Below are 17,482 nucleotides of genomic sequence, written 5' to 3'. Positions count from 1 at the left end.
TCAATATAACATCCTCTGTGACTGGCCCAGATGTCCTTAGTCCTTCACCTCCTGCAGAAGCAATGATGAAATCCAGCATTATGGATGTGATAACTATTAGAAACAGCAAATGAGCAAAGAGACAAAGAACTATAAGGTAATATCTGTATACATCTATCTTAAGTCTGCAAGCATGCACGTGTAACATGGCTAGTGCCATACTAAGATCTTTCAACATTGATTATGTAAATAAGGAAGAGAGGCTTTGTAGAAACACAACAGCAGAAGGCTGTTCATACAGAAGAGATAGAGATGCTTTCTGTCCTGGATTTCAGAAAAGCAGCAAATGGAAAGCTACAGGATATAACCTATTCAGATCATTAGCATAAAGCAACACTGCATTACAGGCAACGGTACTGCCTATAAACATAGCAGTAAGGACAAATTCAGCATTTAGTTAGATATTCTACTACAGTAGACAGAATTGTGTAATTGTACTTCTATGTAGTATATTGTTATCTTAAGTAGGATATTATGGGCAAAAGTCCAGGTAAGACTGCTGGGAAAGATATCTGTGTATACACCAAAAAGCATGTGTGCGTGTGGGCAGGGGGCACAAGCCTTCTCTACACAAGCCTCCAAGAAGTCTCAACTACTGTGCATGGAGAATACCTGGAAACACAGACAGATACCTGGAGTTAGAGGAAAATAATAGTTTCAATTGTCATGCTAGTAAAAGGAACACCTACCAAAACCAAAATGGAAAGATGCCTTTGTTTAATCAGGAGCAGTGCTGTCATCACAAACAGCAGATACGAAGGGGCTGATGCCTTTGCCATGATACAGAACAGGAGGAATGCTGAGCAAAAGATAAACAACTCAACTGTGCCAGCATTTAGACTCACTAAACCAGCTGATAAAAGAACAAGCTTTCTAGGATGTCTTGGAAAGGCACTGTATGGCAGTACACTTGCCTCACATAAGGTCTGATAAATAGCATCTCAGATTAACTCCAGGTTAATAGAAAGTAACAAGATTCAGCAGCCATTAGTCAAGAATCACTCCTCAATGCTAACTGGTCAGACTCTGCTTCCCCTTTGGAGCCACTTCACTAAATTCAAAATAGAAAGCTGTGTGAAGATAAGTCACCTACAGGGCAAGGGAAAAGAAATAACAGCGAAGAAAATAAACATGGCCACAACAGGCTAGATCACTTCTAACCTCCTCTCCTCTCCATACACAAACAGTTACCCAACATACCACAAATTCAGAAAGCAGCCCCCAGCTCCACTGTTCTTCAGTGATAAACATCCCCAACTCTTCAAAGAGAGGCAAACACTGCAAATAATGCTATCAACAAAACTTCAGACTCCCATATGGGAGGAACATGAAAGGTCACTGGTATAAGATGAGCTTTCTTAAACTACCACGTTTATCTTCTACCAAATGCAAGATGCACTCGAATGACACAACACAAAAAGAAATAAATCTAATGTTTGCCAAATTAAAATAAATATGAAAATAGTTCTGCTGATAGGAATAGAGGTTATCTGCAATAAAAATACAAAATAAAGGCATAGTTTATAAATTAATGGAATTTAAAAATGAAAAATAAAGGCAGATATTGTCAGAGGCTGAATATAAACCACTGACGTGTTTTTCTGCAATGGTTAAATATTATGATGAATATTATCAGATTGGTATCCCAATGTGTTTTTTTTAACTGAGATAATGGTAGTCTTTAAGCATATTTGTTAGAGAAATGGCTAAAGAGGTTAAAATATTTTTCACTGGCTACACAGTGTAATTAAAATGGCGGGGGGGCGGAGAATAACAATCACACAGTATAAATAATACATGAAAAAGTTACTTCTGAAGGGAAGGATGATTATTTGAACAGTCTAGAGGCATGGTGAAATAAGCAGATTTAGCGTGACATAGTAAATATCATGGCAGATTCACATAGAGCGTTCCAAATATAGAATGAAACTTGACTAATATGAAGAAAGTAAGACAAAACAAAATTGAATTTAAAAGCTGCCTAAAACAGTGTTGTACACAGAGCAGCATGCATATCGAATCATTAAAAAAAAAACAACTTTTGAAATTGTCCTTAACAGAGGGTTGAAGTGTTCCAGCCCTACGATGAACCCTTTTCTCATTCTTCTATTTTAGACCCTTCTGTGCACGTTTCACAGGTTTTCCCCACAACCACTTACATTCTGACAGGGGAAGCACTTCTCAGACTCCAGATTTCTCTTCAGTCCAGGAACCATCCTGCGACAACCAACCATTTATATTCCCTGAACACGTTAAATAACAGGAGTTCTCAGTATGTATTTTGGTGTATTTCAGATGCAGACAACGTAGGACTGACTCAGAAACCAGTTTTAGAAAACATGCAAAAAACATTCCAAGGTACCAAATCCCATGTCTGCACACCTTCCAGTGCTGAAACATGAGCAGCTGTTATGAGTCAAAGAGTATGGTGCACTCTTATACTTGCCCCATTTCCTGCTGTGTGTCTGAGCATCCACAACTGATAGCAGTCAGGAACACCACACCATGTTTTTCAGATTCACAGTTTGAGCTGGGGATGACAGCTCTATGCCATGATAAACGCGTCAGTATCTAAAATCTCTCGGGTAGCAGGTTCAGGCATCCACTGAGACGAGAACCCGAGAAGTGCCCATGCTGCAGGGAGCAGCTCTGCCCAGCCCATGCACAGCCACCTCCACGCAGGGGATGGAGGGAACCCAGCACCAATGCTGCTGCACACCTCCAGCTCGTACCAAGTCCTGACATCTCTAACAGAGAGATGGCCCAGCCGATTTGCATTGCCATATGCTCATTTTTGCCCTGGTCATAAATTATGATAGGTCAAATACACTAGGGCACACAGCTGAAATACATGCAATACACAAGTTCTGTACTTATTTTAACTTGCAGTAGGGGCGAAGAGGAACCACTTCCATCCAAGGTATGTGTTTTGTAAAATATGAAAAGAAAAATAAAGTGTTGCTTCCTTGCCAGCATCAGTAGCCAAAGTTGCCATTAGCAGACACATTTATTCTACCAAGATTGCAACAGTCTCTGCACCTTGTTTAAGCACTCCCTCTTTTTCAGCTGAGAGCCAGATGTACTCAATCCCAAAACTAAAGCTTACTGCAGAAGAGACTGAATTAGAAACAGATGAGTTTGACTGTCCATTCTAGCACAGTGCCATCATGATCTTTTGATTAATTTAAACATGAAATAGCATGTACTTGTTGAAAATCTGGCAGCTAAAACCCTCAACAAAATAGAGACAACTATCTTAATTATAACCTTACCATCTTACAAAACAGGCTCGGTATGATAAGGCAAAGGAAACCATCCATGTATCCTCACGTGGACACTACTCAAGTCACCTGCAAGCCATCACTGTTGTACAGCAAACACCTCAATGTGGAAGATACTCTATCAATTTTAATTTCTTCATTTTTCTTACTGCAAGGTTACATTTGCACTAGAGAAACAGTACAGTTGAAACTGTAGTTGAACACTACAATGGCAATATTAAGAGACTGTTTAAGATAGGGTGCTGGTACAGTTTCTAATGGATCATCTCATGCTGTTCTAAGAAAACCACTACAGTTTGTCAGGAACAACTAAGACATGTCCACGATGGCAGGCATTCACATAGCTGCTAGCATAAATACTAAAAGTCCCGATAAAAAGTTGTGCTGTGCACTATTATCAAACAGTCAGAAAAAAACAGGTAACATATATAATATCACATTCCCCTCCATAAAGTGCTGACAATAGCATTTACCTCTTCAGAGATAAAAAGCAAACTCATTTAAATTTCTTGTCTTTTGTTATCTAAAAGGGAAGGTCACTTTTAATAATGATTGCAGGGAAATCTTGTCTCTTGAAAACAGGTTTGGTAATTTCATTTACTTAAAACGCAGCACTTGACACCATCAGGAATTTACACTTGGATACCAGAGACATTTCCTGCATAGAGCTGTTAGTGAATATTTTCACTTATGAAAACTTTCTAGGAGATATAATTACCTACCCTAGCTATTGAGATACACTATCATTTTGTTTGGTAGGAAAAGGGCATTCTCAATAGGTAAGCACAATTATTTCATCTCTACCGTAAAAAGTACTCTAAAACCCCTAAGTTTTCTGCTTTTGAATACTGTAGGGAACATTTGTCTAGCTCCGAACAGTTTATCATGGAAGTGCACCAACAATGAATGTTAACAGCCTGTTAACTCGATGTTTACAGAGAGCAAAATGCAACTCCCTGGTCTGGTTAAGAATCACAGCACAACTTCAGTACATGGAGCAACACTAAAGCTAAAATAGTTTTATTGACTGAAGTAATAGCAATCCTGATAACCTAAGAAAAATTACTGCTTTCCTTCTAATAAAGCCATTGGTACTCATTGTATGAAATCTTATAGAAGTATCAAACTATCTTTTTAAGTCACTGCGGCTAAGTTTCCTTGTGGGGGAAGTAAAAAAAGAAAAATTAAAAAAAGAAAAAAATATCCTCAAACACAACAACAAGAAAATTTACCTCCAACATCTGAGACTGCAAGGATTAAAATTGGGCTACCTTGGAGAAACTAGGTAGAGATATGATTTAAGTACTATCCAAAAATGGTCATTCTTAACAGAATGCAACTGGCAGGCAGAACAGATGTTCCCCAGGAAAAAAAGAAGTTCAAACCAACACCACCATTCTGCCTGCTGGACATTAATTTCCCCTAAATACCCCAAAACTGTGTGCTCTTGTTCCCCCATAAAGCACAGGTTTCGTCTACTTTAATCTGTTAGCCATCTGGAATGTTTCCCTGTTAGTCTCTCCACTTAAAATGGAAAAAAATAGAAATAAAACCATTTGTGACTCGTGACTGCAAGCATAATAGTTAGCACAGCCTTTTCTAGCTCACTATTTCCTTATCTAAATCCACACTGTGAAGCCAGTAGAGAATTTAAAATCACCTAGCAGGCAAAAACTTTATACTGCTCCAAAGACCTCTCCTCTTTCCACGTAATAATAATGCTCAAAAAAAGAGAGACAAAGAGGAAAGCCTAAGGCAACATGCCTCCTCGCCTCATTACCCTCTTTCACACAGCTCCCAGCAAGTGGACAGGGTTCAACACAGAACCAAATCCACCCCTGCCTTTTAATAAACTGAGTGAAAGAGAGGCTTAGAAACATTTTCCTAGTATTGGGGGTGATGGTGCTCATGTGTGGCTCACCGTACTTCCACATTTTTTTATTCTCTTCTAGGCCTACAGATCAGTTAAATGTACAGTTTTGGAACCTTAACATATCTGAAACACAGCATCAAGAGACACCTCATGCAAAATACAGCAGCTGTCCACATGCTCTTCTGTTTCCTACTATTACAGGATTCAACCTTGCTCACTCCTCTTTGTTTCTGGCGTGTTGTCCTATTGTGGAACTTCATGTTCCAAACTCTGGGCAGGAAAACTCTAGCTGTCTACTTCTCTCTCTCATCCCAAAGCAAAAGAATGAATGGTCCCTGTGAAGAACTCTATTTCAGTGTATGCACAGTTTTTGTGGATAGCAGCACATCATGTTTCCCAGAGAAAGCAGTCTAGGAGGTTTCTGGAGAGCGTGGAAGATAGCTTCCTGACGCAGCTGGTTAGTGAACCTACCAAAGGTGGTGCCCCGCTAGACCTTCTCTTCACAAACAGAGAAGGGCTGGTGGAGGATGTGATTGTCGGGAGCTGTCTTGGGCAGAGTGACCATGAAATGGTGGAGTTCACTATTCTTGGCGAGGCCAGGAAGGGGACCAGTAAAACCGCTGTATTGGACTTTCGGAGGGCTGACTTTGAGCTGCTCAGGACACTGGTTGGTACAGTCGCTTGGGAGGCGGTTCTGAAGGGCAGAGGGGTCCAGGAAGGCTGGGCAGTCTTCAAGAGGGAAATCTTAATGGCGCAGGAACGGTCTGTCCCCATGTGCCCGAAGATGAGCCAGCGGGGAAGAAGACCAGCCTGGCTCAACAGAGAATTGTGGCTTGAGCTTAGGAGAAAAAAGAGGGTTTATGATCTTTGGAAAAGTGGGCAGGCCACTAGGAAGGACTATAAGGATGTTGCGAGGCTGTGCAGGGACAAAATTAGAAAGGCCAAAGCTCATCTGGAGCTCAATCTGGCTACTGCCGTTAAAGATAACAAAAAATGTTTTTATAAATACATCAACACAAAAAGGAGGACTAGGGAGAATCTCCATCCTTTACTGGATGCGGGGGGAAACTTAGTTACAAGAGATGAGGAAAAGGCAGAGGTGCTTAATGCCTTCTTCGCCTCAGTCTTTAGCGGCAATACCGGTTGTTCTCTGGATACCCAGTACCCTGAGCTGGTGGAAGGGGATGGGGAGCAGGATGTGGCCCTCACTATCCATGAAGAATTGGTTGGCAACCTACTACGGCACTTGGATGTGTGCAAGTCGATGGGGCCAGGTGGGATCCACCTGAGGATACTGAGAGAACTGGCAGAGGAGCTGGCCAAGCCCCTATCCATCATTTATCAGCAGTCCTGGCTATCGGGGGAGGTCCCAGTTGACTGACGGCTAGCAAATGAGATGCCCATCTACAAGAAGGGCCAGAGGGTAGGCCTGGGAAACTACAGGCCTGTCAGTTTGACCTCAGTGCCAGGGAAGCTCATGGAGCAGATCCTCTTGAGTGTCATCACGCAGCACTTGCAGGGCCAGCAGGCGATCAGGCCCAGTCAGCATGGGTTTATGAAAGGCAGGTCCTGCTTGACGAACCTGATCTCCTTTTATGACAAAGTGACGCGCTGGGTGGATGAGGGAAAGGCTGTGGATGTGGTCTACCTTGATTTCAGCAAGGCTTTTGACACCGTCTCCCACAGCATTCTCCTCAAGAAACTGGCTGCTCTTGGCTTGGACTGGCGCACGCTTCATTGGGTTAGAAACTGGCTGGATAGCCGGGCCCAAAGAGTCGTGGTGAATGGAGTCAAGTCCAGTTGGAGGCCAGTCACTAGTGGCGTTCCCCAGGGCTCGGTGCTGGGGCCGGTCCTCTTTAATATCTTCATCAATGATCTGGATGAGGGCATTGAGTGCACCCTCAGTAAGTTTGCAGATGACACCAAGTTAGGTGCGTGTGTCAATCTGCTCGAGGGTAGGAAGGCTCTGCAGGAGGATCTGGATAGGCTGCACCCATGGGCTGAGGTCAACTGCATGAAGTTCAACAAGGCCAAGTGCCGGGTCCTGCACCTGGGGTGCAATAACCCCAAGCAGAGCTACAGGCTGGGAGATGAATGGTTGGAGAGCTGCCAGGCAGAGAAGGACCTGGGAGTGATGGTTGATAGTTGGCTGAATATGAGCCAGCAGTGTGCTCAGGTGGCCAAGAAAGCCAGCAGCATCCTGGCTTGTATCAGAAGCAGTGCGGCCAGCAGGGCTAGGGAAGTGATCGTCCGCCTGTATTCGGCTCTGGTGAGGCCGCACCTCGAGTACTGTGTTCAGTTTTGGGCCCCTCGCTACAAGAAGGACATCGAGGTGCTTGAGCGGGTCCAGAGAAGGGTGACGAAGCTGGTGAGGGGCCTGGAGAACAAGTCCTACGAGGAGCAGCTGAAGGAGCTGGGCTTGTTCAGCCTGGAGAAGAGGAGGCTCAGGGGTGACCTTATCGCTCTCTACAGGTACCTCAAAGGAGGCTATAGCGAGGTGGGGGTTGGCCTGTTCTCCCACGTGCCTGGTGACAGGATGAGGGGGAATGGGCTTAAGTTGCACCAGGGGAGTTTTAGGTTGGATCTTAGGAAGAACTTCTTTACCGAAAGGGTTGTTAGGCATTGGAACAGGCTGCCCAGGGAAGTGGTGGAGTCACCATCCCTGGAAGTCTTTAAAAGACGTTTAGATGTAGAACTTAGGGATATGGTTTAGTGGGGACTGTTAGTGTTAGGTCAGAGGTTGGACTCGATCTTGAGGTCTCTTCCAACCTAGTAATTCTGTCATATTCTGACCAATGTGCAATTCACAGTGGACATTACACAAACATCAAACTTGTGTCCCATGCAATACCTGTGGATTTATTTGATGCTCTCCGTCGAATCTCAGTCACCATCAGTCGTGACACTTGAGTAGTAAACTGCAGGAGATCAGAAAATTTTTCTGTCATTGTACTTGGAGGAGCATTTCCAAACACCTAAAACAAGAGGAAAATAGATCAATTAAAAAAATTTGTCCCACTTAAGTGGTTCAATATAAGCTACTACCACCACCTCACTCCCCTGCAGATAATCACTACTGAGATCACATTCTTGTTTTCCTGCTGCATTATTCATCCATGTACTGCTTCCCACAGTGCATGTTGTAAAAATGTATTTATAATGGAAATCATGTCAACTTACATGAATGAAGGAGGAAGAGAGCCATGAATTTTCTTGCATGACAAAAAACCTCAAGCGTTGGAAAGAATGAGATTGCACATAATGGACTAAGGACTAGATTGCACGGTAAATGCTCCCACATGACTTCTGTTTTTAAAAGCAAATGTTTTACTATCTGCTGGACCAAAACATCCTATGGGGTAAACTCCAAGTACAGAGCATGAAACATTCCAGAGGGAACTAGGCAGCAGAACTTCTCTGTTAAGTTTTCCTTGATAAATGGACTATACCAGGAAGCCTCAGAGGTCAGAGCCTTCACATGACCCTGTTCTCCTTTCTTGAGATTCTCCTTTAACATAACAGCAGAAGTTAATTACTTCATTTTTTCTTTTTTTTGTTTGTCACTCAATTCTACTAACTTACTCTTTATCATTAAGTATTGATTTGATGACTTAATCATTTACTGAATCACATTTAACAGAGAGAAATTAGTTACCTCTACGGTATTGTGCTAAGTTATAGAATGTGATGTGATCTTGAAAGGAATTGTATAGTTGTTGAGGTAATTCACTTCTCATGCAAGACAGCACACAAAAAGAAGTTTCTGCTCACCTAAGGTAGTCCTTTCACTAAAACGGTCTCAGTAAATGTTAGACATTAGCATGATGTTAGACATTAATTATTTAAAGAAACATGAAATGCAAATTCAGTTATCAACACTTGTATCATTGCTGAAAAAGAAGAATGAGCACCTGAATAATCTTAGTACTTCTCTGTCTGCTAGCTTTTTTTCCCCGTTGTGGCTAATTGCATATCCTGCAAGAGGGTCACTGATAAGCCAGGATGTGTACTGGATAACAATTGTTTAAAAATAAACTTTTTTATTAATACGTTATTCATACCTCTCAGAAAGGGAATGCAATCTACAACAGTAGATTAGGACTCAAACTGCTTCACCCTCTCCTCTTACTCTGAACCACCCAGTGCTACTTTTGCAGTTGTGCTGCTGACACACTTGACAGAGGTCACTTAGTCTAAAGAACTCCAGGAACATACACAACATTAGAGCCTACAGGGATGCAAGGTAATTGCATCACTGAATTACTTTGGAACCACCAAATCACTGAAAAAAATAAAAATTGTAAGAAGCTAGAAGATAGAATGACCTTTGTCTAAGTTTTACTTCTTACTCTCTTCCTTAGTGTCAGTTGCTCTGGCACATTATCAAGCAGACAAAAATATTTTTCCTGCCTACTTGCATTTCAAAGCCATATTGAAACAGAGCCAGAAACACAAAAATAAACAGTCGCTTTCCTTACTGTTAAAATAGTTTTCACCAGAAACCAAAGTGTTTTCACATAGGAAAATGCAATTGGCATTATCAATGAAAAAGGCCAATGGGAGCCCAGAGGCTAGAGGTGGGTGGCTGCTTCAGGCCAAGAAACCTACTGCTCACTGCAATTAAAGAGGAAGCAACGTTCCCCATGGAGGCAATCCACAGAGCTCCTGTACCTTTCACAAGACTTGTTTGTATAAGCTATGAGAAGTGCAGAGGCTCCAAGGCATGCCTGTTCACCTCTATAACCTAGCCAAGACTAGCCAGACTGGAGCACACGTTGGCCGCTATTAGTTTATCTTCCAAGCTCTCATACTCAGACCACAGAAACAGGTGGTTATAGGCCCACAACCTGCCCTAAGCTTCACAAGGTAGTCAACAGTTAACAGGAAACGCACGGAGCTCACAGTTGCACTGAAGCATCTGCATTGTGCATTGGTATAGTCTTCGATTAAAGGCAGTAAAAACACAGAATAGGATATGAAACGTTTTACCATTGAGTTATCTTTTTAACCACCAAAAGCATGGTTCTTCCAAGAAAAACTAAACAGCTTACCTTATTCATAGGCCACTTATTCTACATTAGAATACATAGCCTCTCCATTCTTCTGTTCACTTTTTTCATATATTGCAAAAGCTTTAGTAAGACACTGGCACCGCAATGCATGACACCGCAAGCTGCTTCTAAGAACATTGTTCGCGTGCGTGCAGACCTCCAAAAGGAGTCTTCTGAATACTCAAATAGAGGACAACAGAGGACAAGTATTTTCTGAATTATGTATTCATTTAGTTTTTCATTGTTTGGTGATTCAACATCTCACAAGCCTTCCTGAACAATGAGGAAACAAACCCTCTATGTACCCATTCATAAACAGAACTAGCAAGCATGTCTGAGACATGCTGTATCTACAAACAGAAGAGTGATCAAGCTCCTCTGGATTTACTGATTAATAATCCTCAAAATAATCAGAGAGAACTGTATTCTACACAAACCTTCAGCCTTCTCTGCCAAATAAATAAGTAGATAGATACACAGACAGACAGAGCAAGCTTAGATAGGAAGCAAAAAAAGCATTGAAAACTCCAGGACAATATGTATATTTAATTAGCTGCCTGCTGCTGGCCATTTGGATGCCTGTGGGAAGCACATGGATTTTGGTCACCCTAACACTCTACTACATTCAGTAAAAATCAGCATTGTAGACTTGGCTTAAGGTAGTAACACACGAAGTACTCCATCTCACTTAAACCTATTAGAAGAAATCATCTACTACGCAATCATCACTACTACGCAAAGTAACTGAGGGATTCAAACTCTGAATTCAAATCAACTTATTAACTGTTAACTTTAAACGTTTGCAGCTAAGCAATATCTTTGAAAAACAAGAATGTTTTATGAAAGCAACGTCTGGCAACATTTTACCATTTCCTTTCAACACAAGTGGGTCTCACAGGAATTTAAATCTCAGAATTTAGTGTGAATCAATACTTATCAGCTTTTCCACTAAACATGTTATTATCTAAGACTTGTGAGAGAAAGAAATATTTCTCCCCTTCTGCTTCTTTTTCCCAATCCACTTCAGAGCTTGCCTTACTGTGTCTTGTGAGTAGCTAGACTAGCATGATAATTCCAACACAATTCATACCACAGACAGCTGACACTCCAGAAAACATGAGGCTATAAGCCAAGAAAGCCACCACAGATCTGGTGTGTAAGTCTCAAAAGAAGAAAGTAGCATTAACCAGGAACCTAAACAGGAAACCTGGACTCTGTTGAAGTCAAAATACACAATGACATTGCAATTCCTCAGCCTCTTGAACACAAGACGACAACTAAGCATTTGTACAAAAGTCAAGGAAAAAACACCCAAATAATAGGGACAGATGAAATTTGGCTGACAAAGAGAAATAATTTTTGTTTGTGCTACACTAACTGTTCACAACTGGTAACGGTTATCAGTGACTATAGAGTAAGGGAGTGATTGAGCACAAATATACGAGCTTCCATCATCATGCCAAACTAGGATTCAGAATTTACATTAGTTGGAAAATGAAGTGACAATGTCTGATGAGCTTATATTTGTGCCAAGAAGGACAGCTCCTAGAAGATCAGAGATTAAAAATAGAGTTTGAGGATGGTGTTTAAGTTAAAGCCAAGTTAAAGGCTGAAGCCAAACGAGAAAACAAGAAGGAAGAAGAAGAGAGACAACCACAGCTAGGATCCAAAAGCAACATATTCCTACAGAGGAACACATCTTCAGCATGAAGTTCGCCTGAGGCAAGAAGGGAACAACAGGCTGTTAAGGATTTAGAGAACTAAGAGCCCATCAACAAAATTTGGTGATGTAGGCAGTGGAGGACAGGCACAGGTAATTTGGGGAGGGAAAAAGTATGAAAAAACAGGTGTAAAATGGGACCTGCGGATTAGCCGAAATGTCCTCCTACAGATCAGAACAGCAGAAGCCATCAAAGAAGTCTAAATGGCATCCGAAACTAGTTAGGCAAGAGCTGATTTTGAGTAGAAATGAGACTTGCAGATAATGATTTCTTTTTTCTCCAAAATGTTTGATAACAAAGCTGAATGACCAACAGTGAGCAAGAACAAACGGTACAAAGACATAAGACAACTGTAATTAAGATTCAACAGGGTCAAGAAGAGGGACAAAGAATTTCAACAAACCCAGAAACAGGTATTAAGGGTAGAAAAAAAGTGTAGTAATACAGAACAAATTAAAAGCTAAACCCGTTTTTCGTCTCAAGTCTAATCAATGTCTAGAGAAAGATTGCTCTGCACTATTTGTGCTGGCTTGCTGCACTAGTTTCCCACAAACCCAGCTCTATCACACATTGTGATTTCCACAACTAAAGCACTACAGAAAATGCAACTAATTACTACTGGGGCAAGGAAAGAACACCACCTGCAGATTACCACAGAGCACTGCAGCGCATACAGTGGGTATGCTCCTTTTCAGAATTATCAACCACCTGTAACCACCAGATGGAGAATTCCCAGTATAACAGCATCCAAGTAGCATTCATGTTCTCAAGCCAAGAGAACTCCACCGTGCTAAAAAAAAGGAAGCGAGCTTACTTCTTTCTCCCTGACTTAGGGCAACAGAATGACATTTAGGGGATTTATTCACTGCCTAGTAGTCTGAAAATCCTATTAGTACTATGCCTTAACTAGAACTGCTTTTTCTACACAACATGAAAGTGGTTCAATGTGCTACACCATCAAAAGCCATACGTTCAACAGAACATAAACCTTGGAAAAGAAAGCTGAAATGGCTTCCCAGGCAAGTTTTTGCCTTTATCCATGATCCCAGTTCTTCACAGTAGCATATACAACCACAATGCCATCATTCAAGAGGAACTTGAGAAGCAAGCGTTCAGGTCACAGCAGGAAAAAAAAAAAAAGAAATCTACATTCATGCATTTACTGCTCTTTCAAGAGCCTAAAACCACCACTGAAGTTGTTATGCTCACTGAAGTGGCAGAACAAATGAGTGATATGTGTCAAGAGGATTTAGCTCCTCTTAATACCAATGCCAGCAGCCACAGCCCTGTCTCCAAACAAGTTCTCAGTGCCTGAGCACTAGGGGGTAGTGAAAAATGAATGTCAATGTTCATGCAGCTATTACTTCTCCCCTGAAAAAGGCCCTTGCTCAAGTAGAGCAAATCTGACTCCACACGTAGGGAAGGCTACAAGGACAATCAGAAGAGAGAATTTATCATGAGAGGAGATAAAAAATTGTTCAGCTTGCATAGACTTGCAAGAGTTATTTAGAGTCAAGGACAGTGTTGGCACACAAACAAATGGGTATAAACTTGCTACAAGTAACTTCAGGGTAGAAATCACAGTTAAAAGAGGAGAAAAGACCGCAGCAGCAGACAACTTCAGCCTGACAAAGGTCACAAGGGGTACTCTGTTCTCCACAGCCAAGAGATGACCATCAAAACTGCAAGCTCTGCAGAAAAGCTCTCTGGCAGTCCACTTCCTACGGTGGATTTCATCTCAGAAAAGTGAAAATAAAAGGAAATATCCTTAGATGGGTTCATCCACTTGCACAACACTACATGAAGAAAGAGTGAAACAAGTTACAGGATGCCAACAGTACATGTAACTTCTACTATGCTGGAACTGACAGTCTTGGGAATACAAAATAAGAGCAGTCATTTCCAATAAAGCAAACACCTCTCACAGGTTCTCTAGCTTACCCTGTTGAACACTGGCAACATCATGTACAGTTTTTCCTCCTGTTCTTTCTGGGTCATATGCCGTGGAGGATGACAAAGCTCTGTGAAGAGGCGGCGCAGATGCATTAACCCCAGCGCATTATCCTGGGGGCTACACTCCTCCTGCCGAGGCCGGCCCATGATCCTCTTCACCATATTCATTTTGATTGACTTGCAGAAAGTCCCTCGTATCCTGTTCAGAAATGAAAACAAACTCGCTTAGCACAGCAGATTCAGACACAGCTCCATCAAAACCTTTAAACACATAGCATCCCCTCAGTACGAAGTACCATGCTGCAGTTAACACCATTAGGTAATTCTATATGCTAGGAAATTGATTAGTGTGTGCCTGGAAGATTTCAAGCTGACAAATTCCAGCAGGAAAACGTCCAAGACTCTTCAGCATAAAGCACAATTGATTTCTCTTAAAACATGGCAAAATGCTTTGGTACAGTTTATTAGAATCACTTCTGTGATTCTTCGATGCTCATTCCACAACATTTATGGAAACATTATCTGGATATTGCAAAGTACTCAAAATAACTCTAAAATTAGTTTCATTTCTATACTTGTAATAGAACGAGACATTCCAACACTCTTGGATATCAGTCATATCAATACAAACACATGCTTCGTTTTTTGCCCTAGCTTCTGCACAGTAAATAGACACAGCTGTCATATGGAGCTATCATTGATCTCACACCTTAGCTATCTGGTCTGCAGGAAAGCTCCTGTCTTCTCACTCCTGAAGCACAAGAAGCTTGTTTTGAAACATCACACTGATATAATGTAGCATCTGTATGTAACCCTGTACCGTTCTTCAAAAGAACACAGACTGAGTCTTCGGAATGTGAGACTGAAGATTGCAAACAAGGAACTCAGAAAAGAATTGAGAGGTTCAGAGCAGGTAAATGGACTGCACACTGCGGCAAAAGGGCCTATTGTTGCACTTAGATTCAAGGGAAGGAGTAAAGGAGAATAGGAAGAAAACTGCATGTCCATACATTAAATTAGGGAGACCAACAATGAAAGGCTCAATCCACAGCCATATGCCTGTGGATTCGCATATTTGATTAATCATACATACAGCACCAGAGATCACTGTGCAAGGGCATGTACTGTATGAACTTTTAATCTCAAATGTGCCCCATGGGTGAGGTAGATGGATTAGTATCGTCACACGTAACCATATAATCTTACCTCTCAACCCTGTTGACAGAGCTTCAGGATCAGAATCCCCAAAGACCCGCAGAGAGTCGCGGGGCCCTGGGAGGCCTGGCTTTACATAAGCAAAGATGCAGTCACTTGTGAATTATAATGTCCACCTCTCTATGGTTAAAGACCATCAGAAACTGAAGAAAGTCAGCAAGAGCTATAAAAATTATTCAAGGGTAGAAAATGCCGTATGGTGAGAAATGTCAAGAACTTGATCTACTGAAATTATTGAAAAGAGTTTACTTTGAAGGGTCAATTATGAAAAGGAGAAGTGATGACAGCAGAGGTACTGTGATTAGAGTAGTGGAGGGAAAAGACCAATTACTAAAGAAATATTAAACTCAGAGATCAAGTCATAGGAAGAGACAGCAGTTGGGAAAAAAAAAAAAACAGGAAAAAATACCAATTACAAACAAAGATAGTGCTTTTAATACTCAAGATAATTAATCACTGATAAGAAGTATTAACAAAAAGAAATGATTTATTTCCTTAAGCCCAGATGAAATACCCTTCTGCAATGTGTTCATAAAACAGCGTTTCACTCAAAGGAAAAACATAAAATAAACAAATCAAGGAGTGACGATAAACATCTTACCATAACACAAAATACAGCTTAGGAAACACAAAAAAGAAGTTAAACTTCTCTAATATTCAAGCCAGCAACCGACAGCCCATGCTGGAAATATGCATTGACTTTTCCCATTTCAAGAGAAATGAGATGGAGCTGGCTGTCATCTTGTACTGTATTATCCCTAAGAAATAGTACAAGTAATACGCTTCAGGTCAGGAAGACTCATGCAATTAAAAATGAGGAAACCAAAACTTTTCCTAAATTCTTCAGTCAATGGATACATTATGCTGAAATTGGTGGTGCCTTAATCATTAGGCTGCCTAGTCAAAGGAAACTCAGGGAGCGGCTAATCCTGTGATGTTTGAACCCTTTGTTTGAAAGGGTGTTTGTGTTGAGTTCCTCAGAGACCAGCTCACATCCTTCTCCCCATCAGGTTCTGTCCCCAAAGCTGAACACCCTGGATGTAACGGCACAAACAGGAGGAGAGGATTTCGTTCTCAGGAACAGCAGCTCTCTACAGCCTCCCCTCTCCATCCTGACGGCATCTTCCAGCAAGCCCGCTGCTGTACAGCCATACTCTTCACTACACGGCCCCAACGCGTTCCCCGAATAGATGCACTGCTTGCAAAGACCCATTGAGTTTGACAGTCTGGCTTTCAAAGTCTTTGACTTCCTTAACATGAGTAATAAGTTGAAGCTAATTTTGAAAGAGCAAACCAAAAAAGCAGAGGCTTCATCACTCAGTATCACATTGATGGGCAGATGGCTTAATCAGGAGGGTTTGAAACAGTTCAACCCACTACACAGACCTTTTGTCACTCCAGCTAAAAGTGCACGTGCATAGCATCATGCTTTCTGTGGGCCAAAATAAGAAACCTGATCAGTAGATTTCTAATATGCACAGAAAAAACAACAATAAAAGTACTGTTCTTGTAAACCACCTATTTTCTCACGATACTAGGAGGAAACTCTCCCATGAGGAGAAATCAAGCGTGCAGTAACACCCCAGCCTGAGAATACCTGAACAACCCATCCAATTTCTGCCATTGGCTGTGAGATGGCAGCATGTTTTCATACGAGCAAAGCAGGGCTGACACATCTGAGAAGCCCTCATGTAGGCCCATTCGTGATGTTCTTCACTTTTCTTTTGTAAATGTATATTGGAATCATACAAGATGAGCTCATGAGGGTCTCAAGAAGCTTCACTCGAGTTAATGCAAGAGATACAAGAGATACCTTGTACCATTCAAAATAGTTTTTCAGTGTTTACTACTGTTAGCAGAAACTGTTGGACAAGCAGTTGAATAGTAGGCTACATAAGCCATCAACAACTTCCAAAGCACGAAGACTGACACTGTAAGAAAACCAGTACACACAAACATGCAGGATCATGAACATGAGCCCGGGTATGATAATGTACAGGTACCACTATTAGAGCTATCAAAACATTTGTGAAGGAACAAAGTAGACAAACAGAAGCTGCATGAAATGTAGACTTATTTTCACAGTAGTTATTAGAGGTCCCAGCTATGCATCTAGTTCCAAAAGGGTGTTATTTAAATAAGCAGCTAGGTAATTATCTGCTTTGTTATTACAGTCACAAACATTTCTCCAAGCTTTATAGTGGTATTACATCAGTAGCTTGAAAGCATAACAGAAATCAACTGATTTCTTTATAGATTATAATGCGAGGCCCGCATAAATTCACACAATCTATCTCGAGGAGGAGAAGCTGAAGGTAAGTCTTGGTGCCAACCATCACAGAAATCCAT

At 41.4% G+C, this 17,482-nt stretch overlaps 1 protein-coding gene across 7 annotated transcripts in view; it reads right to left on the bottom strand.

Moving 5' to 3' along the window:
- WDFY3 (WD repeat and FYVE domain containing 3) overlaps positions 1–17,482 on the bottom strand; it is a 181,372-nt gene that overhangs the window by 115,225 nt on the left and 48,665 nt on the right. For all 7 annotated transcript variants that reach the window (XM_068682165.1, XM_068682166.1, XM_068682162.1 and 4 more), the window contains 2 exons: positions 13,907–14,117; positions 8,045–8,168 (listed from right to left, as the gene is read on the bottom strand). In XM_068682165.1, coding sequence (XP_068538266.1) covers positions 8,045–8,168; positions 13,907–14,086 — 304 coding nt within the window. In that variant the 5' untranslated portion in view covers positions 14,087–14,117. Of the gene's footprint in view, positions 1–8,044; positions 8,169–13,906; positions 14,118–17,482 lie in introns of those variants that run through there.

This window comes from Anas acuta, chromosome 4 (genome assembly GCF_963932015.1).
Source record: "Anas acuta chromosome 4, bAnaAcu1.1, whole genome shotgun sequence".
Classification (NCBI taxonomy): domain Eukaryota; kingdom Metazoa; phylum Chordata; class Aves; order Anseriformes; family Anatidae; genus Anas; species Anas acuta.
Note: the sequence above shows the minus strand (reverse complement) of the source record. Positions and strands in the feature narration are given on the sequence as shown.